Source organism: Saccopteryx leptura, chromosome 11 (assembly GCF_036850995.1).
Source record: "Saccopteryx leptura isolate mSacLep1 chromosome 11, mSacLep1_pri_phased_curated, whole genome shotgun sequence".
Lineage (NCBI taxonomy): Eukaryota > Metazoa > Chordata > Mammalia > Chiroptera > Emballonuridae > Saccopteryx > Saccopteryx leptura.
Window position 1 is genome coordinate 46,549,242 of NC_089513.1, and position 26,150 is coordinate 46,575,391.

The window sequence follows — 26,150 nt, forward strand, 5'->3', positions numbered from 1 at the left end:
TTTTTTTTTTTTTCAGTTGTTTCAGGTGAGAAGGTAAATTCAGTTTATTTTTATTCATTCTGGCCAGAAGCAGATGTTGAGTTGACCTGCTGTTGATTTTTCAACATTAGTGCTCCCCTCTCCTTTTCTGGCTCCTCCTGCCCCTACTCTATTCTTGGAATCCGAGACTCATGAGCATTTTACGGAATTCTATTGTAGAAAGAGATCAAATCATTTTTGTACCCCTAGATCCTAGATTACAATAACTGTCTAATAAAATTGTTAGCATTGCGCAGAGAATGTTCAAATTCTGGCTTTGTTGCCTTCTAGCTGTATTTTGGACTTGACTGTATTAGGCACTGGTCCTTCTTCCTATACTTGCAAAGAATGCTGAAGAAAGATCAGTAAGAAATGGGTATTTTCTGCTGAGCTATCCATTTGGCTTAACCCTGAGATCTTTTAAATGTTTAACTATGACAAATATAACATAAAAGAAAACAAAGAAATAGAAACACACATGCTAAAATCTCACTTCTCCCACAAACCATTGTTTTCTTTTAGTATATACCATTGTATGTTTACCAATATTATATTTCTTACATGATATAACAAAAATATACAGTTAATATTAATTCTTTTTACTTAATGAAATTATTTCCTATGTGGCTATATAGTGTCATAATTATTTTAACATTGTTATGTGAGTATGCTATGATCTATTCAATTATTTCTATATTAACAGTGCTTCTCCATTTTAGTTACTATAAAGAATAACTCCAGTGAATATCCTGACTTTCCTTCTAGGTTATTTTCTTGGCTAAGCCCCTGCAGTTAGATTACTAGAGTAAAGGATATAAATATTTTTAATATTCTTGTTATATACTGCCAAATTCTTAAAGGTTGTCCCACTGCTCACCTCCACCAGGCTGGCTGAGAGTGTCAGTCTTACCATATCCTTGCCAGCACTGTATATTATCATTTAAAGTGGAATGTAGTAGCTAATATAATAGGTGAAAAATGACTTTCCATTGTTACCACTTACAGTTTCTTCATTCCCACAAAGCGGGCTATTCTTCCTTATAATTGCTAAATAGTGGCACTTTCTCTTTTGCAGGGTAGGAGGAGAAGGTTCACAAGCACATTCATGGCTCTGTCTCAGTAGGGTGTGATCACCAGTTTTCTTCTTCTCCCACCCATGCATGCATTCATCAAAGGCTTTTCAGCAGGCCAGGTACTATTCCAGGCTTCGGGGACAAAATAGGGAGAGAAAGCAGATCCAACTGCTGCCCAAGGTGTTTACAGTATAAAAGAAGAGCTAATCTGTTCTCAATGTCTGGTTGGGATTGGGAAAATCTGCTAGACAAAGGGTTCCCACCACATTTGGAAAAAAAACAACAACAACTTGTGTTTTGGTAAAGGCTTCATTTGAATATTCATGAGGAACTGAGTTTTAAAACACCTGCAGGAGGAGCTTTTGATTATCCTGACATCCAGGAAGGTTAGTGGCTAAGGAAGACAAATCAAGAGGAAAGGAACACTTCCAGTTAGATGATACATTTTAATGAAAACTGCTTTCTAAATGACTGTCACCTGGGACAGAGGAGTTGTACTGGGTGGCGGTGGAGGGAATAGAGACATAAGAAGATTCTGCGAGCAAGGCAGGCCTGGGTTGAACATGGCACCTCCTGAAATATTCTTAACAGACATAGGGAAGCAGGAGAGACAAAAGAGAGAAAGCCAAGAGGTTGCAGGGAATGAACAATACCGAGCACTTAGAGATTTCTATGGGGGTTGGCTCTGCCGTTCCTTCTTAGAGACCAAAGTCAGCTGTGAGGCTCCCCACTGCCGCTGTTCTACTGCAGCAACGACTCCACCACAGAATTACTGCAGTAGAAAGTATAACAACTCCAAAGGACCGAAACATTATTAGTATACAATAGCATCCCTGGCCTATGACACCACTCGCTCTCAAAGTGTGAGGACTGCAAAGAACACATGGGTAGAGTTCGAATGAGTAAATCCACCCTTTTTTCCCCTATTGAGATAAAAATATGGAAGAGTACACAAAACATTTATGTATGGTTTCAAGGATAATCATAAAGCAAATACCTATGGAACTAACCATTGTTCAAGTCAAGAAGAAAAAACCCGGTCAGCAGTTTTCTTTGTGCTCTTTCCCATCCCTTCTCCCACTCTCTCCCCAGACGTAATCACGGGATGATATATATATTCCAAAATAATTTAGTTTTGTCTACTCTTGAATATAATAAAAATAAAATCATAATGGATGGGCTTTATTGTGAATGGATTTTCTGCTCAACATGATGTTTGTAAGATTCTTCCATTGTGCTGTATGTAGGTATTATTTGTTCATTTTCAATGTCAAATGATATTTTCTTATAAAAATATATCACAACTTATTTATCCATTCCATTGTTGATGAACGTTGAATTATATCCAGTCTGAGCAAGCTGTGAAGAACAGTGCTATGAACAGTACTGTACATGTCTCTTCGTGCACACATGCAAGGGAGTGGAATAGCTAGATCATAGGATACACACAGTTTCTACTTTACAATGTGTTACAAATTACTTGCAAAATGGTAGCTTCAGCTAAAGATCCTCCCAGCAATGTACGATAGTTCTTCTTGCTTGAAATCCTTGCCAACATTTACTACTGTCATATAGTGGTTTCTCATGGTATTCTTAAAGTAATTTCACTAATTACTAAGTGGTTAATCATCTTTCCATGTATTTATTGGCTACTTGCATTTCCTTTTTCACGAATTGCTTGTTGAAGTCTTTGCTCATTTTTTTCTCTTAATGTCTTTTTCATATTGCTTCACACACATGTTATTTATCTTATTTTACTTCATATTTTATTTTATTTTATGGAGAGGAAGGGAGGCAGAGACAGACTCCCGCATGCACCTCCACCGGGATCCACCTAGCAAGCCTACTAGGGGGAAATGGTTTGTCCATCTGGGGCCACCAGAGCCATTTTTTAGCACCTGAGGTGGTGGCCATGGAGCCATTCTCAGCACCCCAGGCCAACTTGCTCCAATCAAGCCTTGGCTGTGGGAGGAGGGGAGAAGAGAGAGAGAGAGAGAAGCAAGATGGGGAGGGATGGAGAAGCAGATGAGCACTTCTCCTCTTCTCCCTGATCGGGAATCAAACCTGGGACTTCCACACGCTGGGCCAATGCCCTACCACTGAGCCAGCCAGTGGTAGGGCATTGGCACATATTCTTTATATGTTCTCCATACTAGTCTTTTGTTAGTTTTATGTATTACATGTCCTCTAGTTTATGGCTTGATTTTTCACTGTATTTATGATGCCTTCTAAGAATTAGAAATGGTCTTGTTTATGTAGTGAAAAATCAGTCTTTTCTGATCAGCACTTTTTTCTCTACTTTTAAGGTACCAACAATATCTAAGATATTCTAAAATATCTTCTTTAAAGCTCAACAGTTTTCGCCCTGGCTGGTTGGCTCAGTGGTAGAGCATTGGCCTGGCGTGCAGGAGTCCCAGGTTCGATTCCCGGCCAGGGCACACAGAAGAAGCGCCCATCCGCTTCTCCACCCCTCCCTCTCTCCTTCCTCTCTGTCTCTCTCTTCCCCTCCCGCAGCCAAGGCTCCATTGGAGCAAAGTTTGCCTGGGCGCTGAGGATGGCTCCATGGCCTCTGCCTCAGGCGCTAGAATGGTTCTGATTGTGGCAGAGCGATGCCGCAGATGGGCAGAGCATCGCCCCCTGGTAGGCGTGCCGGGTGGATCCCGGTCAGGCGCATGCGGGAGTCTGTCTGACTGCCTCCCTGTTTCCAACCTCAGAAAAATACACACACACACACACACACACACACACACACAAATAAATAAATAAATAAATAAAGCTCAACAATTTTGCCTTTTACATTTAGATACATGGAATTGATTTTTGTGTATAATGTAAAATAGAGGCCTAGTTTCATTTTTTCCACATAGAATATGCAATTTCTGAGCACCAGTCATTGAAATGAAAGTGCCCACTGAGCTGCAAGTCGCCTCTGTTAAGTATGAAACACCCTTGTTACATGAATCTGTCTTTGGACTTTCTACTCTGTGTCTATTCCTGTGCCAACTCCACCCTGTCTTTACCAGTGAGCTTCATGAGCTTGATATATGATAGAGCAAGTCCTTTCCTTTGCTATTGTTTTCACTTCTTTAATACCCAAGCATAAGACACTAAGGGGCTTATGTTACTTTGAGCCAACTTTGGCTCACAAAAAAGAAAAAATCCATTTCGTGGACAATACTTTCATCTCTAATAACAGGGCCAACTTCTCCACTAGGCATAGAAGGCACAGTACCTTGGGACCATAATACTTTTAGGGGCTCGTGAAAATATTTTAATTAATTTTAAAATAAGAGGAACACAATTAACTTTTGGTCAGAAAATATATTTTAATAAATAATACTAAATATTCATTTTTATACCAACACAGTCATAAAAACATTACTTATACTTTGCTAGGGAGAAAGGCCACATAGGCAACCATACCCAAAAAGTCATAAAGTGCCCCTGCCTGAGAAAGTCTTTTTAAAAATTATCCTATTTGTCTCAGGGGCAGAGCTCAGGTAGCTCATCCCTATCCTGCCCTATAAGGATCGGGCCCTGGTCGGCAAACTGCGGCTTGTGAGCCACATGCGGCTCTTTGGCCCCTTGAGTGTGGCTCTTCCACAAAATACCACGTGCGGGGCCCTGGCCGGTTGGCTCAGCGGTAGAGCGTCGGCCTGGCGTGCGGGGCACCCGGGTTCGATTCCCGGCCAGGGCACATAGGAGAAGCACCCATTTGCTTCTCCACCCCCCCCCCTTCTTCCTCTCTGTCTCTCTCTTCCCCTCCCGCAGCCAAGGCTCCATTGGAGCAAAGATGGCCCGGGCGCTGGGGATGGCTCCTTGGCCTCTGCCCCAGGCGCTAGAGTGGCTCTGGTCTCGGCAGAGCGACGCCCCGGAGGGGCAGAGCATCGCCCCCTGGTGGACAGAGCATCGCCCCTGGTGGGCGTGCTGGGTGGATCCCGGTCGGGCGCATGCGGGAGTCTGTCTGTCTCTCCCCGTTTCCAGCTTCAGAAAAATACAAAAAAAAAAAAAAAGAATACCACGTGCGGGCGCTACCATGATAAGGAATGTACCTACTTATATAGTTTAAGTTTAAAAAATTTGGTTCTCAAAAGAAATTTCAATCGTTGTACCGTTGATATTTGGCTCTGTTGACTAATGAGTTTGCCGACCACCCTAGCCTAGGGCATAAAAACATGGTTCTTTCTAATGGTAGATGTCTATCATTTTTGTTTGGAAAAATAATACACATCAGTAAATTAATAATTCCCCAAATGCTAACTTCAAATTTAAATGAAAAAAAAATGGGATTAAAATAGAATTTATTTTCAGGCACTGGCCAGGTACTAGGAGGTACAGGGATAAATAAATAAAATGAACATGCTGGCATATAAGAGAATATAGATGGTCAACAATTATGATTTGATTGGCAAGAGCATCACACAGGTGTAGTAGGTATGGTAGCAAAGCTGAGTTAATCCTTAGTTGCAAAATAGGTACAGTTATTTTTGGTTTTACAAATGAGGAAACCAAGGCACAGAACAATTGAGTGGCTTATCCCAAGCTATAGCAAATGTATGTCAGGTGCAGTATTTAAACACCAGGAGTTAGGGCTGGGTGGAGGCAGGCAGAGGTGGGGGAAACAGGATAGAGGAGAGGTTGCTAGGGGCAGAGGTTACACATTGTGGAGGGAAGATGGTGGTTTGATGAGTTGTACACTTGAAAGCTGTATGGTTTTGTGAACCAATGTCATCCCAATAAATTCAATAAAAAATAAAACAAAATAAAAAATATTGCATAAACTGTTATATATGGAAACAACCTGACAATATTTTTTCTCAAATATAGTCCCCTTTACTTTTGATATAAATAAGTAAGTAAATAAATAAATACCAGGACTCTGATTCCAAGTCTGTGTTGTTTACCTTCAGTGCTCATCCCATAGTAGGTGTGCAATAAATTAGATTGTATTGAACAGAAACAGGGCTACTCCAAAGGATTTCACCTTTCTCTCAGAGCAGTTTTTTTTTTAAGTGAGAGAAGGGGATATAGTGAGACAGATTACCACATGCACCCCAAACAAGATCTACCTGGCAACCCCATTTGGGTCCTATGCTCAAATCAACCAAGCTATCCTCAGCTCCTGGGGCTGACACTCGGACCAACCAAGCTATTCTCAGAGCCCAGGGCCAACACTCAAACCAATCAAACCACTGGCTGTGGGAGGAGAAGAAGGGGAAAAGGGGGAGAGAAGCAGATGGTTGCTTCTCATGTGTCCCCTGACCAGGAATTGAACCTGGAACTTCCATATATCAGCCAATGCTCTATCCACTGAGCCAACCAGCCAGGGCTCAAAGCAACTTTTTAATCTTTTTTACACCTTTCTTAAAGTATGATTTACATATCATAAAATTTATGCATTTAAAATGTACAGTTCAATGATTTTTAGAATTTACCAAATGGTGCAAATATCATCATAAATCAATTTTACAATATTTCGTCTCCTCAGTTAGAACTTTTGTATCCATTTTCAGTTCATTTCCATTCGTACCCCTTGTCCCAGGCAACCACTAATATATTTCCTGTCTCCATAAATTTGCCTTTTCTGGATATTTTTTAAAAAATGAAATCATGTAATGCATGGTCTTTTTGTCTGGTTTCTTTCATTTAGCCTAAAAATGTTTTTGAGGTTCACCCATGATTTAGCATGTGTCAGTAGTTTGTTCCTTATTATTCAAGATACTATAGTGATAAACCACATTTTTGTCTATATGTTCATGAGCTGACTGACAGTTGTTTCTAGTTTTCAACCACAGAGAATAATAATGCTGCTATGAACATTTGTGTGCAAGTTTTTGTGAGGACATGTATCTTCATCTCTCTTGGGTAGATATTTAGAAGTGGAATTGTTGGGTTGTGTAGTAGTTTATGTTTAACTTTTTGTCAATCTGCCATACTGTATTCTAACGTGGATGTCACTTTTTACATTCCTACCAACAATGTTTGGGAGTTCCAATTTCTGCACATCTGTAGACTATTGTTGTCATCTATCTTTTTGATTATAGTCATTACAGTGGGTGTGAAGTGGTATCTCATTATGGTTTTGATTTGCATTTCCCTAATAATGTTAAGTACCTTTTCATATTGCTTATTAACTCTTCGTATATATTCCTTGAAGAAATGTCTATTCCATATCCTTTGCCCATGTTTAATTGTCACCCTATACTGAGTTGTAAGAGTTTTTTTGTAAATTCTGGTACAGGTCCTTTATTAAGTATATGTTTTGCAAATGCTTTTTCCTAGTCTGTCGCTTGTGGTTTCTAATGGTGTCTTTTGAAGTGTAAAAGTTTAGAAGTTTCATGAGGTCCATTTTATCAAATTTTCCAGAAATAAATCCTTACATTTCTAGTCAGTTGATTTTTGACAACTGCAATTCACCAACAAGAAGTTAGTCTGTTCAAAGATGCTGCTGAGATCACTGAATATCCATATGCAAAACAATGAACTTAGATGTGCACCTCATACCATACACAAAAATTAACTCAAATGGCTCATAGACATTAATGCAAGAGATAAAACAATAAAACTTTTGGAAGAAAACATGGAAAAAAATCTTTCAACATCTTGGGTTAGGCAAAGATTTTTTTCATCTATTCTTGAATTCTTCTCTGGATCAAACACAATACACCTGTGTATGTGTGTTATGTTCATATAATGTAGGTAGGTAACCATATAGTCACCTTCGGTTAAAATAAAAATTTTACTGAAATTGTTGACTAAAATTTGAATTATCAATGACATAAATGTGTTGAAAGAAAATATGTAAGGATAAACAGCAAGCCAACCAGAATAGAACTTGGCAGGGGGGATTCAAGACAAAGTTATATAAATAGTCAGTAATCCCCTCTTTAAATAACTATGCAACATGTGTGCGCTTATATTTCAGGCTAAGAGACATTGATTATAGGCAGTCACTGCTCTCAGCTAAGGAGATGCTGCATACTCTAATGTTTCCAATGATTTCATAATGTTAACAGGAAATTCTTATAGCCTATTACTTTCAGCATATGTAGGAAGAAAGAAATTATTGTTGGAAATTGTATAAACATATTCATTAAAAAGAAAGTTTTAGATGAAAGCCTCCTTTTTTAAAGGCACTATCTTCTATTAAATTCTCTGGATTGCACCTAAAATTGTTAATAGCTAATTTCATGGTCAGACTGCCACTTTCACCACCACATGCGACACACAAGAATATTGGCATAAATCTTGGCTACTTGTGTTGATTGTGAGTCAGTCAGTGACTTGAGGTTCATCCAGGATTTGCCTGTGTCTCTTTATGGCAACTGGTAGAACCTTTTGCTAAAGCCCAAATCTTGGTTTCCTCCATTTCAGAGCAACATTTGTTTTCAAAACGTATCTCCTGATGTATAGTCATGTTCTGAGAAACGTGTTGTTAGAAAATTTCATTGTTGTGTGAACATCATAGAGCGCACTTCCACAACCTAGATGGTATAGCCTACACCTAAGGCTATATGCTATAGCCTATGGTTCCTAAGCTACAAACCTGAACAGCATGTCACTGTATTGAATACTGTGGGCAGCTGTAGCACAATGGCATTTAAACATACCTAAATGTATGAAAGCTACAATAAAAATATGGGGTGAAAGAAAAAAGTGTGTGTGTATGTATGCATGCGTGCATTGGTGGGGACAGAGGAAGGATCTAGAGGGAGGTGCTATTGGAGAGAGAGTGGTCATCAGGGGGAGGAAGCAGGGAAGGGAGAGAGAAACAAAGAGAAGGGGAGAGTAATAAAGAGCAAAGATCAGAAGAGACCTAGAGAAATAATAAAAAAAGGAGAGGGGGAGAAGGGAGAGTGGGAGGGGACAGGAGCTGGGGGTAGGGGCACACGAGTGAGTGTGTGCATTTGAACAGTATGCAGGAGGGTGAAAGACAAATAGTAAACAGCATGCTGAGCTTCCTCCTCTATTTAAACCACCCAGGGCCAGCAGTAAATTCAACACCAAAGTCAGGGCCAGCCTTTTCTTCCAACACTGCAAACCAACTTTTTGCTTATAACCCATTATCTAATGCAGGGGTCTCAAACTCGCCGCACAAAATTGTTTGGTGGGCCGCGAGTTTGAGACCCCTGATCTAATGGGACCACTGTCATACATGCAGTCCCTCTTAGGAAACGTAACGTGTTATATTATTCTTTTTTTTTTTTTTTGACTGAGACAGAGAGAGTCAGAGAGAGGGACAGATAGAGACAGACAGGAAAGGAGAGGGATGAGAAGCATCAATTCTTCGTTGCCACATCTTAGTTGTGCATTGATTGCTTTCTCATATGTGCCTTGACTGGGGGGGGGGGTCGACAGCAGAGCGAGTGACCCCTTGCTCAAGCTAGTGACCTTGGGCTCAAGCCAGCAACCTTCTGCTCATGTCTATGATCCCATGCTCAAGCTAGCGACCCCACGCTCAAGCTGGATGAGCCCATGCTCAAGCCGGTGACCTCGGGGTTTCGAACCTGTCTGTGTCCTCCGCATCCCAGTCTGATGCTCTATCCACTGCGCCACTGCCTGGTCAGGCTGTTTTATTGTTCTTTTGTCCCTTATGTGAGTGCAATTTTAAATCATCAGAGCCATCAGTCAAGTACTTAAACACTTCCTTACAGCATGTGACAAGGATCTTCTCTTTTTTTTTAACTGAGAGCAGGGGAGGGCAGAGAGACAGACTCCCACATGTGCCCTGACTGGGATCCTCCTCACAAGCCCCCTACCAGACCATGCTCTGCCCATTTGGGGCTGTTGCTCAGTTGTTTGGCAACCGAGCTATTTTTTTAGCACTTGAAGCAACTCAGTGCCCAGGGTCAACTTGTCCAACTTCGAGCCATGGTTACTGGAGCGGGAGAGGGAGAGAGGTGAGAGGGAGGGAAAGAGAGAGAGAGGAAGAAAGAGAGGGAAAGAGAGCGAGAGCAGGAAGGGGAGGGCTGGAGAAGTAGATGGTCGCTTCTGTGTGCCCTGACCAGGAATCAAACCTGGGACATACACACACCAGGCTGATGCTCTACCCCTGAGCCAACTAGGCAGGGCCTGACAAGGATCTTTGAACATAATAAACACTTGATAAATTTTTGTCGGAATGAAATAAATATTCATTTTTAATACTGCAGTTTTAAAATTGTATTTCACAGGCCCCAAGGTCTAATGGAAGAAACTACACCACAGACTCAATCAAATTACTGAAATAATACTCTTGGAGAGACATGAAGGTTTATAATTGTAATGAAGGTCAATCTTTCAATGTCAAGAGCCAAATGCCAACTTTTTTCTTTCCTGAATACCGAGTGACATGATGTCCTTTCACTTATTCTAAAGAGAAATGCTCTCTTTTCTTAGATCACAGCCTCTGTTTAAATCTCGCGGGCAGAGGAAAGTTAAAGACTTTTTAAACCCAGAATGAAGTGGACTTAGCTGAGTGCGGACCTACTGACTGCAAGAAGTGTCCCATACAAAGTCAGCCTTACTATCATGGCTTTGCTAACATCTTTTAATAATCACTTCTACCTTTAAAATAAATAAAAATAATTTACCAGCTCATCAGAGAATGTCACATAAATTTGAAAGAACAGTGCTAAGTAGTGAAGTAAAGGAATACAGCCTTCTTTACAACTTGAGTGGTTGGATGGACATGGACAAAGCACATATGCTGTGAAGTCTGCATATCAGCTGAGTAAAAGGGAACTTTACAAAATACAAATGAACTAGAAAAAAAATTGCAAATTTTTTTAAGATACTTTCCTTCTTGCCTAGGATATAACCTAGACTGCTTCTGAATAATTTTCTCAAATGCTATCTGAAGTGATCTTTTTAGTTATAGCCCTCCAGCCCCTGAGCCACCTGGAAACATTAATTCTCACCTGGAGTCTTGTTCTGACCTCAGGGCCTGGGCCAGCACAGTCCTCTTTGTACTGAAGGAATTTTTAGAAGCCTTTGAGTAGAAACTTATCTGCTCTGTATCAGATCATCCAATCTGCTGATACTGCTCTGAGACTGTAGCCTAGTTTCAGGCACTAAAATTTTACCTGGTTATTCGTATCCACACCAGAACCTGGGTTCTTCTGTTGTGTCTCTCAGTCTCACCCTGGGACCTTACTTTGTCTTCTTTGTTTTTTTCTCCATCCCTGTTCCAATATTGGACAGGATTTGGAGTTCTGGTCACCTACAGATTGACCAATCTCAATGCTGAGTTCTAATTCTAATGTGACTCAAGTAATTTAACTGTATTTTAAAAATGTTTGTATTCAAACCAGCCGAAAGTAAGTTTTAAATGCCTCATTAATTATACATCTGTCGCTTGAAAACTCCAAAAGAAAATACATTACCTGTCTGAATGAATCCTGATTTGTATCCATTAGTTGTGCCATTTTCTGGGGTCACAGTTGATGACACTGAAGAGTTTGGTTTAATGGAGTGGCAAGTAGCAGAGGATTGTCGGCTCCTACATTCTGGAAAAGAATAAGCCATCACATTATGTGAGGAGACCCAATATTCTGTTAAAACAGACGATAGGGACACAATCCGTAAAATCTCTTGCTGTTCCTTAAATGTCAACTGCTTTCCTTATTTGAGGTCCCCCTTATTTTAATCCTGACTCCAAAAGAATGTTCAATGTGGGGAACACAATTTGTCTCCCTAGGGCCACATGTCACATTTAAAAGGCAAAGAAATGGTTACAAAGAATAATCAGACTTTTTTACCCACAGATTATCCAGGGGAAATATTACTCGTAACCAATACAGTCATACTGATTTTATCAGTAAGACTGAAGTTAAACTATCAATAATTTATAAAAACCTAATAAGCTTTTAAATACTAATTTATCTGCTATACAGGATTGATTTAAGTGTGAAACAGTAACCTAGAGCACATCTAGGCTACTTTTAACTTTCTCATCTCAATTTTAATTTACATTCAAAAGTATAAGCAAAGAAAAAGTTAGAAATGCTCTAATTATTCTTCTTCTCAGTTCTTATTAAAGGAAATAAGTAGACAATATTCAAGTTGGTTACTGATCATGCAACACCAAGCTTCACTTTAATTAAGCTGTATGGATTTCTGATATATAATAACACACTGTACTGGTTCAGGTAGATAGCAAATACTATGACACCGTGCACGTCTGTAACTCCCAATCAAATTATACTATATGTTATATCGTGTGAGTCTTAAAGGTAGCATGAGAAAAAGAGATATAAACAGTTGTAAATGACAAAGCTAATTATAGAGGTTTCTTTATTGGAGACAAAGAAGGGCTGGAGGCAGTTTTCTATCATCTTCTATTTCCTTCCTTAAAGAGCTACTGTATTGCCTGGCCAGGTAGTAGCACAGTGGATAGAGCTTCGGACTGGGACGTGGAGGATCCAGGTTCGAAACCCCGAGGTCACCGGCTTGAGCGTGGGCTCATCTGGTTTGAGCAAGGCTCACTAGCTTGAGCCCAAGGTCGCTGGCTTGAGCAAGGGGTTACTCGGTCTGCTGTAGCCCCCTCCTCTGGTCAAGGCACATATGAGAAAGCAATCAAATAACAACTAAGGTGCCGCAACAAGGAATTGATGCTTCTCATCTCTCTCCCTTCCTGTCTGTCTGTTCCTATAGGTCCCTCTCTCTGTCTCTGTCACACACACACACACACACACAGAACTACTGTATTTAGTCTAAGAGGATATTTCACATTATGTTTGTGAAAGGATATTATGTCTGTACATATGTATAGACATACATAATTCCAATTCCAAAACAGCAACTGTTACAAATGTAAGGCTTCAGAAGACACCAAGAATCATTGTATCATAAACTATTTTACAGATATTCTTTCCCAGAAAGATGAATTGTCATTAAGCACTAAATAAGAAGTTAAAAGTAATTTATGCAAGCAAAACAAAAGCTTAAAAAGACAGTTAAAAGGGAGGGAGGCATTACCTATCCTATTTTTGCTCTAATCCTCTTTTTGCTCTTTTATTAGGGTTCATGACATTTAAAACAATTTTTCTAGAAGAAAATTCTTTAGGTTTCACTGGACTAAAGAGTTATTCATAATATACTATGCTTATGATTCAGTAGTAACAATCTTTAAGTTCTGATGATATCTGGTCTGGAACAGGATAGCCACTTCCAAAGGAGTTATATAATGTCATTTCAAATGCAACCAAGAGTATGATGAAAGACTCAGAGGCAAAATCTGCAGTTGTAATTTGGATTTATTATGCTATTTTTCATGGTCAGGTCTAAATATTGCACAGACAACAAATAAACATAAAAGACAATTATTATATTGTCCTTTTTTTTTTTAGGTGAGAGGAGGGGAGATAGTGAGGCAGACTCCTGCATGCGCTCTCACCGTGATTCACCCAGCAACCCCCATCTGGGGCTGATGCTCGAATCAATGAGCTTTCCTCAGCATCTGAGGCTGACTGGCTCAGACCAACTGAGCTATCCTTATTGCCCAGGGCCACACTCGAACCAACTGAGCCACTGGCTATGGAAGGGGAAGAGGGGAGGAGAAGCAGTTGGTCGCTTCTCCTGTGTGCCCTGTCTGGGAATTAAACCCAGGATGTCCATATGCTGGGCCAATGCTCTATTCACTGAGCCACCGGCCAGGGCCTATATTTTCTTTAAAATAGTAATGTGAGTGAGAAAAAAAACTCATCATCTAAGAAACTGCTCAAAACAATAAGGATTATTCACTGCGTTAGAATAATGAATAGAACTTGCATTAAAGTATATCAAACACATGAAGATGCAAAGTTTCAACTGGATTCAATTCTACAAGTAAGTTAAGTTCTTCTTTATTAAAAGAAATAAAACTTTGTCAATTAAACAGAACATTTTCCCAGGTATGATGAAGATTATTATTTACTCTACAGTATGCTTAGTTCTAATTAAAACAGGAAAATATATATGGTTAAAAATTACCAAAGAACCTATTAAATAAAGTAGAATCAATAAACTGATTTTAACTTTTATTATTATTATTATTATTATTATTATTATTTTAGCAAGAGCAAGAGCGAGAGAGAAACAGAGAGAAAAATAGGAAGGGAGACAGAAGAGAAGCATCAATTCATAGTTATGGCACTTTAGTTACTCAGTGATTGCTTCTCATATGTGCCTCGATGGGGGCTCCAGCCAAGCCAGTGACCCCTTGCTCAATCCAGCAATCTTGGGCTCAAGACAGCAACCTTGGGCTTCAAGTTGGCGATCCAATGCTCAAGGTGGCGACCCCATGCTCAAGCTGGTGAGCCTGCACTCAAGCTGATGAGCCTGCACTCCAGCTGGTGACCTCAGAGTTTCAAACTTGGGACCTCAGCATCCCAGGTCAATGCTCTATGCACTGTGCCACCACCAGTCAGGCAGGAAACTGACCCTTTGAGGTCCTCTCCAAATAACAGAAGAGTCCATCTTGTTCCTCAAGAGCTCTACTCCAACTTCCCATATGACAAATAAAGGCATGCTCTTTCCTAAACTAGAATAGCCTCTATTAAAAAATCAAAAGCAAGTCAAATAACCTGTGAGAGAGCTTTTTGGATAGCATTCTGAACTAGGGATGTTTATCTGTATCAGACCTGAATTCTGAACCCTGCATGGGCCACCTGTCACTATGGTAACATTCTCGTTCCCTTCCCTTTCCTTTCCCTTCCAGAATTTGATGTTACCTTTCCAGCAGATAAGAGGTCCCTTTGACAGTACACCCTGGGAGCTTCTGACTAGGTAGTACTTTAAGTGCTTCTGCTTCTTTGGCTGCGTGGTGAGCTTCAAGTTAATGTGGTTGGAAAATTCTGTGAAATACCGAAATCCTCTTTCTCCACAGCCAATACAGTTTCCAGAAAACCCTGAAAGGAAGAAAATCCAAGTTACTGGTGGCCTTATATGTTGATACAATACCTTTATATATAACAAGTATAGAAATATTAACAGTCTTTGACTCAACAACTTCCTAATTGCAAGGAAATAACTTAAAGGGAAAAAAACAGGTACAATATTTTAACAGTTATTTAGTAACAGTGAAAGACTGAAAATAATTTTTAAAAAATATTTAATACTCTAAAAATATAATGATTAGGGAAACAGAGTGGATAACATCATGTGATAGAATTTATATTGACATAAAAATAAGAAAAGATGCCTGACCAGGCAGTGGTGCAGTGGATGGAGTGTCGGACTGGGATGCAGAAGGACCCAGGTTCGAAACCCCGGGGTTGCCAACTTGAGTGCCAACTTGAGTGCGGGCTCATCTGGCTTGAGCAAAAAGCTCACTAGCATGGACCCAAGGTCACTGGCTCGAGCGGGGGGTTACTTGGTCTGCTGAGGCCCGCAGTTATGGCATATATGAGAAAGCAATCAATGAACAACTACAGTGTCGCAACAAAAAACTGATGATGGATGCTTCTCATCTTTCTCCATTCCTGTCTGTCTGTCCCAATCAATGAACAACTATGGTGTCACAACAAAAAACTGATGATTGATGCTTCTCATCTCTCTCCATTCCTGTCTGTCTGTCCCTATCTATCCCTCTATCTGACTCTCTCTCTGTCCCTGTAAAAAAAAAAAAAAAAAAAGGTTAGGTCCTAGAGATGTCCACTATTTCTTCCCCACCTACTCCCTTTTTAGAGAACTTACTGTTCCTGGTTCTCTGCCTCGCCCACCATGTGGACTTGACTCATCAGATTGTGGGCCAATGTCTGACTTGCTCTGGGATAATAAGTGTCTCTCTCATGAAATTTTGAAATAATTACAAAGAGTCAATCAGATGGCAGTGGGTCCTGAATTTATCAGATGTTGTTTGGACCCAAGTTGGTGAAGTGTCAACCACGTATCAGCTCATGTGTGGGAGAGACAAACAGAAATCTGAAGAGGAAGGTGGTCTGCAGATAGAAGACCATGAGCAGTGATGTGTAAACTCCGAGTACTGTACACTTTCCAGTGTCTTTGAGATCTAGCTGTACTTTCTGGCGTGTATTCCTGGAGATTCCTAACTCCTCTTTTATTCCAACTAGCTTATGATTTCTTTAGAGCTTACATCCAAGCAATTCTCACTCAGACTAATCAAACAAAATAAATGTTTCAGTGACCCGCTTAGAGCAGAGGACATAGAAAGAAGTGGAGAAGATTTGGAGGAGAGGCCATGCTTTGCTTTATTAGAAATAAAATTTTCAGTCCCTTTTAATATGCACAGGAAAAAGCAGACAAGAAGAGAGTGAGCTCTTCTGATTGTGACTATGAGTACAATTATGTCCTCACATGTACTATCATACAGTGAACAAGGACAAAATGGAAATAAGAAAGGGCATTCCAAATTTCATAAATACAGTATGTCTATACACAAATAACTAACTGGAAATAAATTCACTGACAAGTGATACATTCTTTTTAAACCCCCAAACCAACCTGTTACATAATTAACAGATACAGGTATGGAGAGAAGAGGATTCAAGGCAGAATATCTTACAATGTTTCCATCTCCGAATGCTGACAATCAATTCAGAGCATTTCATAGGGCAGTCCAATTTATTATTATTTATTCAACAATTATTTATTGACTACCTACCTACATTCCAAACATTGTGCTAGACACTGGAATAAAAGTGGTGAACAAGATAGTCATATCTGTGATTAGTTACATAAAATTAGTAATTCTATGTAATTAGTTTATTAGTTACTTTATAGAAATATAAACATTAATATAATTTTATAAGTTATTCAGACATGGATTGCATTTGAGAGCATTTGACTAGTTGCTAATACCTTTGAGCTATAAGCCAAAAAATAATGGTCAATGGTCACCTAATTCACCAAATTCTTAAAGTCATCTATCCATCCGTCTGTCCATGCATCCATCCATGCATACATGCATCCACCCATCCATCCTTCCAACAAACACTTGTTGTATTCTATGTGCCAGGAACTGTTTCAGGTGCCAGGTTTTCAGCATGGAACAAGGAAAACAAAACCACTACCTTTGTGTAACTTACATTGTGATGTGACCACATACTTTGATGGAATATTGGCTTGACTTATGAGGCACATGTACTACACTCAAAACCCAGTGAAAAGCTATACAAATCTTTCAGCCACAATAACTGAAGACAGTGTCAAAAAATGAGGCTTGGCCTTGGCCAGGTGGCTCAGTGGATGGAGTGTCATCCTGATGATCCCTGGTCAAGGCACATATGAGAAGCAGCCAATGAACAATGAGCAACTAAATGGAACAACAAAATGGAACAGTGAGTTGATGCCTCTCTCTCTCCCTTTCTCTGCTGCTTTGTCTCTCTTTCTCTCTCCCTTTGCACCTCTCCTTTCTCTCAAATTGGGGGGGGGGAATGCTTTTTAAACAAGACTTATCTGATAGGCCGCAGTAATTTACAAAAGATTAGTGTGAGAATTAGAATTAACAAAGTACTCAGGTCAGGTATTATTTTTTTATCTTTTCCTCTGCCTATTTTCTGAGGTGAAAAGCAAAACCAGGGAAGGGGGAAGAAAAGTAATGTATCTTGATAATTGTCAAAGAAGAGAAATTTCATATTATAGTTTATTTTTAAACTCTGTATGGTCTCAGTATTAGCTTTGGTTCAAGAGAGGTTTTTATCTGTGCAAAGTTCTCACTGTCATCATCACAAAAATAACACCTCTTACAGCCAAATTACCTTTCTAGTTTTCCTGGCAATCAAGTCTTCAAATTGCATGGTAGATTTGGAACACACACACTGCCAACTAAATTAATATATTTTAAAATCAATTCCCCCACAACCTCTGGAGTCTGTATAATTTATAAAAATTTTAGACACACTGGCATTGAAGCCAATAGAGTTCTAGAATATCTGAAATTTAAAAATTTTCCCACTGTATTTTAATGTGTACTAAAATCATTCATCATAAGTAATAAATGAGTGAATATTAACTTTTGGACAATAGAGTACTAGATATATGAAAAGTTCAACAACATGCTTGTCTAGAAAAAATTCTACCATATGTTGCAATATTCTTTCACTTGGAAAAGTGGTTAATAAAAAATTATGTTGGCCCTAGCTGGTTGACTCAGCAGTAGAGCATTGGCCTGGCATGTGGAAGTCCCGGGGGAGATGCCTGGTCAGGGCAAACAGAAGTGACCATCTGCTTCCTTCTTCCCTTCCTTCTTCTCTCTCTCTTCCCCTCCTGCAGCCATGGCTCAAATCGTTCAAGCAAGTGGCCCCTGGCACTTAGGATGGCTCCAGGGCCTTGCCTCAGGCACTAAAGTAGCTTGGTTGCTGAGCAATGGAGCAATGGTCCCAGATGGGCAGAGCCATCAGCTGGTAAGGGGCTTGCCACATAGATCCCAGTGGGGGTGCTTTCAGGAGTCTGTCACTCTGCCTACCCACATGTCACTTAATTTAAAAAATTATGTCTATCGGCCCTGGCCGGTTGGCTCAGTGGTAGAGCGTCGGCCTGGCGTGCGGGAGTCCTGGGTTCAATTCCCGGCCAGGGCACACAGGAGAAGCGCCCATCTGCTTCTCCACCCCTCCCCCTCTCCTTCCTCTCTGTCTCTCTCTTCCCTTCCTGCAACCGAGGCTCCATTGGAGCAGAGATGGCCTGGGCGCTAAGAATGGCTCTGTGGCCTCTGTCTCAGGCGCTAGAATGGCTCTGGATGCAACAGAGAAATGCCCCAGAGGGGCAGAGCATTGCCCCCTGGTGGGCATGCTGGGTGGATCCCGGTCGGGCGCATGCAGGAGTCTGTCTGACTGCCTCCCTGTTTCCAGCTTCGGAAAAATGAAAAAAAAAAGAAAAAAAATTATGTCTATCTATAAGACTAGAGAAAGTAATCAAAGTTTTATGTCTATATGGATATTCAGTAAGTATGACAGAATGGCAGAATACCATTTAAAGAGCAAGTACTATGTACTAGGCACTGTGCTGGATAGGTGCCTTATACATATCATCTCATTTGATCTTTACAAAGCTGCAAGGTAGGCATTATTGGCCCCTTTATATAGAGGAGGAAACTGAGACTTTAAGATGATAAGTGGATTGCCCAAGTGCTTAAAGTAATAAGGCAAATCTGTGATTTAATTTTTTTTAATTGATTGATTTTCAGAGAGAGGAATGGAGAGAGAGACAGGAACATAGATCTGTTCCTGTATGTGCCCTGACCAAGGCTCGAACTGGCAACCTCTGTGCTTCGGGATGATATTGTAACCAACTGGGCTATCCAGCCAGGGCGCAAATCTGTGATTTAAACTTAGCTCCAATTCAAAGCCCATATTCTTGGTCTCATATTTCTGATTACATAAAATTATAAAATCTATTATTCTGATGGTGTTTTCTGTGTCCTTTCCATAATGTATTCTAGGGGGATTCCTCTAATCATGAAGAATCATCAACCAAAAAACATTAGGAGAGGTATTTTGTCTGTAGTCAGGTCATATGAACTGTTGTTACATTCAGTGAAACTATGAGACTTTTAAAAAGCTAACAATAGGAATCCCCGTCAAGATGGTGGGGTAGGTGGACACTGCACTCACCTCCTCCTATGATCACATCAAAATTAGAACTAAATTATAGAACAATAAGCCTGGAGAACCATCTGAAGGCTAGCTGAACAAGAAGTCCTATAACAAAAGATATAAAGAAGCCATGTCAAGACTAGTAGGAGGGGCAGGGAGGAAAAAAGAGGCTGACCCCACAACCACGTGAGGTGGTTGAAAATCTGGAGGGGTATCTCAGCTGTAGAGGTCTCCTTGAGGAGCAAAGGGTCTAAGCCCCACAACTGGCTCCCCAACCTAGAACACTAGTACTGGAAAGAGGAGCCCACATAACATCTGACTGAAAATCAGTGGGATTGCACCAGTTCAGGTGAGGTGGAAAGCTGCTGGAAATCCAGGCATCCCCCTGAAGAGTCCGTGCACAAACTCTCATCTGCAGGAACTTTCCCTGGGCTCCAGTGGAGGGACAGTGTCTGAGGGGGTGGACACCTGACACATATAAGGAGAAACTGAGTTGTGTGGCTTCAAGATGAGGGCTGGAAAGACAACTGCCACCGTCCCTGTGTTGAGCCCTCCTACCTCAAAGCCAAATCTAAATCTGAATTAGCCTGGCAAACTCCACAAGCTTTACCCTGACAATCCTGAAGACCTCACTCCACCCAACTCACACATCGACTGAGGCTCTTTCAGGAACAGCCAGCCAGGGTCTTTGCAGTCTTTCTTTTCCTTCTTCCTGTTCTTTCTTTTAAAAATTTTTATTTATTGATTTTACAGAGAGAGGAGAGAAAGGTGGGGGGGGTGTAGCAAGAAGTATCGACTCATAGTTGTTTTATTTTAGTTGTTCATTGACTGCTTGTCATATGTGCCTTGACCAGGTAAGCCCAGGGTTTTGAACTGGTGACCTCAGCATTCCACATCAACACTTTATCCACTGCACCACCATAGGCCAGGCCCTTTGCAGTCTTTCTTTAAAAACTCTCCAAAAGTTCCAGTCAAGCTCAGGGGGTGCCAGAGACATACAGGGAGAAATTGAGTCATGTGGCTTCAGAGGAAGGGCTAAAGGGACAGCTGCCATTGTTCCCATGTTGAACTCTCCTCCCCACATGGATACAAAATTAATATTCAGAAATCAATTTTATTTTTATACACCAATAACAAACTATGAGAAAGAAAAATTTTTTAAATCTTATTTATAATTGCATCAAAAAATAAAATACCTAGAAATAAATTATACAAGAAGGTAAAAGAGCTGTACTCAAGAAATTATAAAACATTGAAGAAAGAAATTGAAGAAGATACAAATAATTGGAAGCACATGCCATGCTCATGAAGATAAAGAATTAACACTGTTAAAATGTCCATATTACCCAAACCAATCGATAGGTTTAATGCAATCCCTATCAAAATACCAATGACATTTTGTCACAGAACTAGAACAAATAATTCTAATATTTATACTGAACCACAAAAGATCAGGAATAGCCAGAGAAATCTTAAGAAAGAAGAACAAAGTTAGAGATATCATGCTACCTGATGTCAAACTATACTATAAGGCTACAGTAATCAAAATAGCACGGTACTGGCATAAAAACAGACACATATATCAATGTAACAGAAGAGAAAGCCTACAAATAAAACCACACTTATATGGTCAATTAATATATGCCAAAGAAGACAAGAATATACAATGACATAAAGACAATCTATTCAATAAATAGTGTTAAAAATTAGACAGATACATGTAAAAAAATGAAACTTGACCACCTTATTACATCACATACAAAAATAAACTAAAAAAAATGCATTAAAGACTTAAACATAAGACCCCAAACCATAAAATTCCTAGAAGAAAATATAGACAGTAAATTCTCTGACTTGCTATTAATATTTTTTCTGTTTTCTGATGTATCTCCTCAGGCAAGGAAAACAAAAGAAAAAATAAACAAATGGGACTATATCGTACAATAAAGGAAACCATCAGCTAAAGAAAAAGACAACCTAGTAAATAGGAGAAGATTATCACATATGAGACATCTGATAAGGTGTTAATATCCAAAATTTATAAAGAACTCATATAATTCAACACCCCAAATTCAAAAAATCCAATTTAAAAATAGGCAGAGGACCTGAATAGAACTTGTCCAAAGGATACCTCCTATGGCTCACAGACATGAAATGATGCTCAACGTAACTAATTATCAGAGAAATGCAAATTAAAACCACTGGAGATATCACCTCATAACTGTCAGAAAAGCTATCATCAATAAATCAACAAACAAGTACTAGCGAGGATATGGAGAAAAAGGAACCCTCATGCACTGTTGGTGGAATTGCAAATTGGTACAGGCACTACGGAAAATAGTATAAAGTTTCCTCAAAAAATTAAAAATGGGCCCTGGCTGGTTGGCTCAGTGGTAGAGCGTCGGCCTGGCGTGCAGGAGTCCCAGGTTCAATTTCCGGCCAGGGCACACAGGAGAGGCGCCCATCTGCTTCTCCACCCCTCCCCCTCTCCTTCCTCTCTGTCTCTCTCTTCCCCTCCCGCAGCCAAGGCTCCATTGGAGCAAAGGATGGCCCGGGCGCTGGGGATGGCTCCTTGGCCTCTGCCCCGGGCGCTGGAGTGGCTCTAGTTGTGACAGAGCGACGACCCGGATGGGCAGAGCATCGCCCCCTGGTGGGCGTGCCGGGTGGATCCCGGTTGGGTACATGTGGGAGTCTGTCTGGCTGCCTCCCCGTTTCCAGCTTCAGAAAAAAAAAATTAAAAATGGAACTTCCTTATAATCCAGAAATTCTATTTCTGGGTACATTTCTGAAGAAATCCAAAACACCAATTTGAAAAGATATGTGCACCCCTATATTCATAGCAGTGTTATTTACAATAGCCAAGATACTGAAGTAATCCATATGTCCATCAATAGATGATTGGATAAAGCAGATATGGTATATACATATATACAATGCAATATTAATTGTCCAGAAAAAAGAATAAAACCTTACTGTTTGTGACAACATAGATGGACCTAGAGGGCATTATGCTAAGTGAAATAAGTCAGACAGAGAAAGACAAACACCATACAATTTCATTTGTATGTGAAATCTAAAGAACAAAATAAATGAACAAACAGAACAGAAATAAACTCACAGATACAGAGAACATTTTGACAGTTGTCAAATGGGAGGGTGGTTGGAAGGATGGGTGAAAAGGTGAAGGGATTAAGAATTACAATTTATTGGTGGTTACAAAACAGTCACGAAGACATAAAGTACAGCATACCAGAAAGTAAAACAATTCTGAAATAAAGGTATACATTATTTTACACTACATATATATATGTATGTATGCGTGTTCCTAGTTATTTTGGGTGAACTAATGCTAAATATAAAATGAAATCACATCAACCAAGTGTAGTTATAAATAATGGGTGGTATGGAAAAACTACAAATAACCATACAAAGTATATAATCCACAGTTGACTAATTGAGAGTTGACTTGACATCAGGTCCAAATCAATTACTATAGAGAGTGAATCCTACTTGGTTTTACAAAATAATTTTTGATAAATCGCATGCTGTCCTTTAATGCCTACCAGGTTAAAAAACATCTCTTCATTAAAGTGAATGTTTTGAGAAGAAATAAAAAAAATAAGAGCTAACTTTTAAGAAGAAAAAATGTTTCTAAACTACACAGGTGGGAAAAAGTAAGTTTACAGGTCTGTTAAAAAATAATACAATAATTAATAAATAATAATACAAGAATAAACTCTGTTTCAGATACAACTGTAGACCTAGTATTTTGCCACACCCTGTATATTCCTCATTAATTCTGTGATTTTTAAAAAGTTCTGTGATATTTAACATAAACTTATATTTTAAGTCCTTCATCTTGGAATGAATTTTATACTTATTCTTCCTAACCAAGAACAAGGTATATTCTTCCATCTCATTATATCTTTTTCGATTTCCCTTAACAATGGTTTATAGTTTTCATTATATAAGTCCTTTACATTCTTTGTTATGTTTATTCCTAAGTATTTTATTTTTTTTTTTTTGTAGTAATCGTGAAGGGGATTATTCTTTTGAGTTCGTTCTCAATTGTTTCATTGTTGGCATATAGAAAGGCTATTGACTTCTGTATGTTAATTTTGTATCCTGCGACCTTACTGTATTGGCTTATTGTTTCTAGTAGTCTTTTTGTGGATTCTTTGGGGTTTTTGATGTATAGGATCATATCATCTGCAAAAAGTGATACTTTTACTTCTTCTTTTCCGATATGGATGCCTTTTATTTGGAATGAATTTTATAGGTGTGAAATACTCACCTAAAAGTGCATTTTTTCCATGATCATCCGGTAGAAATCGTTTGTCTACAGCACACACTAGGATGTGTTCGGGAAGATTGGGAGACTTTGCCCCCACCAGAAGGAATCCGGCTGGGATGTCGATTTGTTCCATACACAGAGATACCAAACGCAGATCCTTTCCCGCTTGACAAAAACCTAGAAACCGGGAAAAAGGATAAATAGCATACAAAGAAATGTTTAGGTAGGTTAGAATGCTGTATAACTCATAAAAAATCACTATTAAGTATTAAATTTAAAGTTCATATACTCCAACTAGAAGATGAATCTATCATACGTGCCCCTCTGAGCAGAGCTGAAAAAACACTAAAAGGAGGTTTGTTCGTTGCACACGCATGCGCACATGAGAAAGACAAGAAGGGAGATGAGAAGCATCAACTTGTAGTTGTGGCACTTTAGTTGTTCATTGATTGCTTCCCATATGTGCCTTGATAGGGGTGGTATGGAAGTGACCCCATACCACCAGTGACCCCTTGCTCAAGCCAGCAAACTTGGTCTCAAGCCAGAGATCACGGGATCATGTTGATGATCCCACACTCAAGCCAGCAACTGTACACCCAAACTGGTGAGCCTGTGCTCAAGCTGAATGAGCCCGAGCTCAAGGCAGTGGCCTCGGGGTTCGGGGTTAGACTAGCACCTGAGCATCCCAGGTCGATGCTATCCACTGCGCCCCCACCATTCAGGCTAAAAGGAGTTATTCTGATTGGTGCAGACAACATTGACAACTTTCATATTTTCTGTGCACAAGTAAGGACATGAGAAATAAACAGCAAACTGAAAAAAAGCATATGCAATATTTATGTACACATATTGTAGTATTTTAACTCAGTGCAAATTCACTTTTCTAAACAGGGATGATCAAAGAGCTGAGATGCTCTCCCTTTCACAAGGAAGGGACTGAAGCTTGGAGTTTGGTGACTCAAATGAATGGGTCAGAAATAGAACTCAGAAGTTAGGTTATTTTCACTAGTTATGACATGAAATGACAAGATATGACAAAAACCTTATATAACTGCTTTGGATGCCATAACATATTATAGTAATTCATGATTTGTTAAAAATTATTTGCAACAAATACTGTTCTATGCCTGAGGATATAGACATTTTCCTCTAACTGATAATCACAAAACAATATTATAGGACTATTTTCTGCTACAAATCACTGATGTCCACATCTTTGGGAACATGATCCTTCCACACTCTACTCATGTGATTTCCCTAGAGAGTTGTGATATTCCAGGTAGACCACGAGCTGGCCCCTGACCCAAGCTGGGACACTGTAATATCCCTCCTTTCTGGCCATAGTTGATCAGTCCAGAGATGGGCACTTGACATAAACCAGGTCAATCTAAGCTTTTCCCTTAAGAATTCTGAAGTCTGACCAGGTGGTGGTGCAGTGAATAGAGCATTGGACTGGGACACAGAGGACCCAGGTTTGAAACCCTGAGGCTGCCAGCTTGAGCATGGGCTCATCAGGCACGAGCACCGGCTTACCAGCTTGAGCGTGGGGTCACTCGCTTGAGCATGTGATCATAGACATGACCCCATGGTCGCTGGCTTGAGCCCAAAAGTCACTGGCTTGAAGCCCAAGGTTGCTGGCTTGAGCCTAAGGTTGCTGGCTTGAGCAAGGGGTCACTTGTTCTGCTGTAGCCCCCGGCCAAAGTACATATGAGAAAGAAATCAATGAATAACTAAGGATCCACAACGAATTGATGGTTCTCATCTCTCTCCCTTCCTGTCTGTCTGTCCCTATCTGTTCCCTTCTCTGTCTTTCTGTCTCTGTCACACACAAAAAAGAATTCTGAACATGGAACCAGAGAGAGCAGGGCTTGGTTAGCTCTGTGGAAGCCCTGCTCCTTGCCCTGTGACAGCAGTCTGGACAGGAAGGGCAGGGAAAAGTTTTGGCAGAGTTTGGATCCCTAAAGCCCAGCTATATCTGCCTTCCCCGCGGTTTGGTCAAGACACCTTTTGCTTTGGAATTCTTCTAATAACATCTTCATTCTACCTAAGTGAGTCTGAGTTTGGTTTCTAACATTTGCACCCAAATGAGGCTGAATAAAAATATGCTAAGTGTTATTTGAGGGAGTAATGGGAAAGGGAGGATGGACATCTAACTCTCCACACACAAACCTGAGGTGACCACTGTGATCACTGCCAAATGTAAAGTAGAGAAGAACCCTGCTAGACTCTTCCGGCATCAATTCATATTATGAT

General features: G+C 40.0%; 1 protein-coding gene across 2 annotated transcripts in view; it reads right to left on the bottom strand.

Moving 5' to 3' along the window:
* The window catches only part of GREB1L (GREB1 like retinoic acid receptor coactivator), a 365,704-nt gene that overhangs the window by 111,729 nt on the left and 227,825 nt on the right, over positions 1-26,150 (bottom strand). For both annotated transcript variants that reach the window (XM_066353134.1, XM_066353132.1), the window contains exons 6-8: positions 23,898-24,074; positions 14,783-14,959; positions 11,456-11,578 (exon numbers count right to left, since the gene is read on the bottom strand). In XM_066353134.1, the coding sequence (XP_066209231.1) occupies positions 11,456-11,578; positions 14,783-14,959; positions 23,898-24,074 (477 nt within the window). The remainder of the gene's footprint in view (positions 1-11,455; positions 11,579-14,782; positions 14,960-23,897; positions 24,075-26,150) is intronic.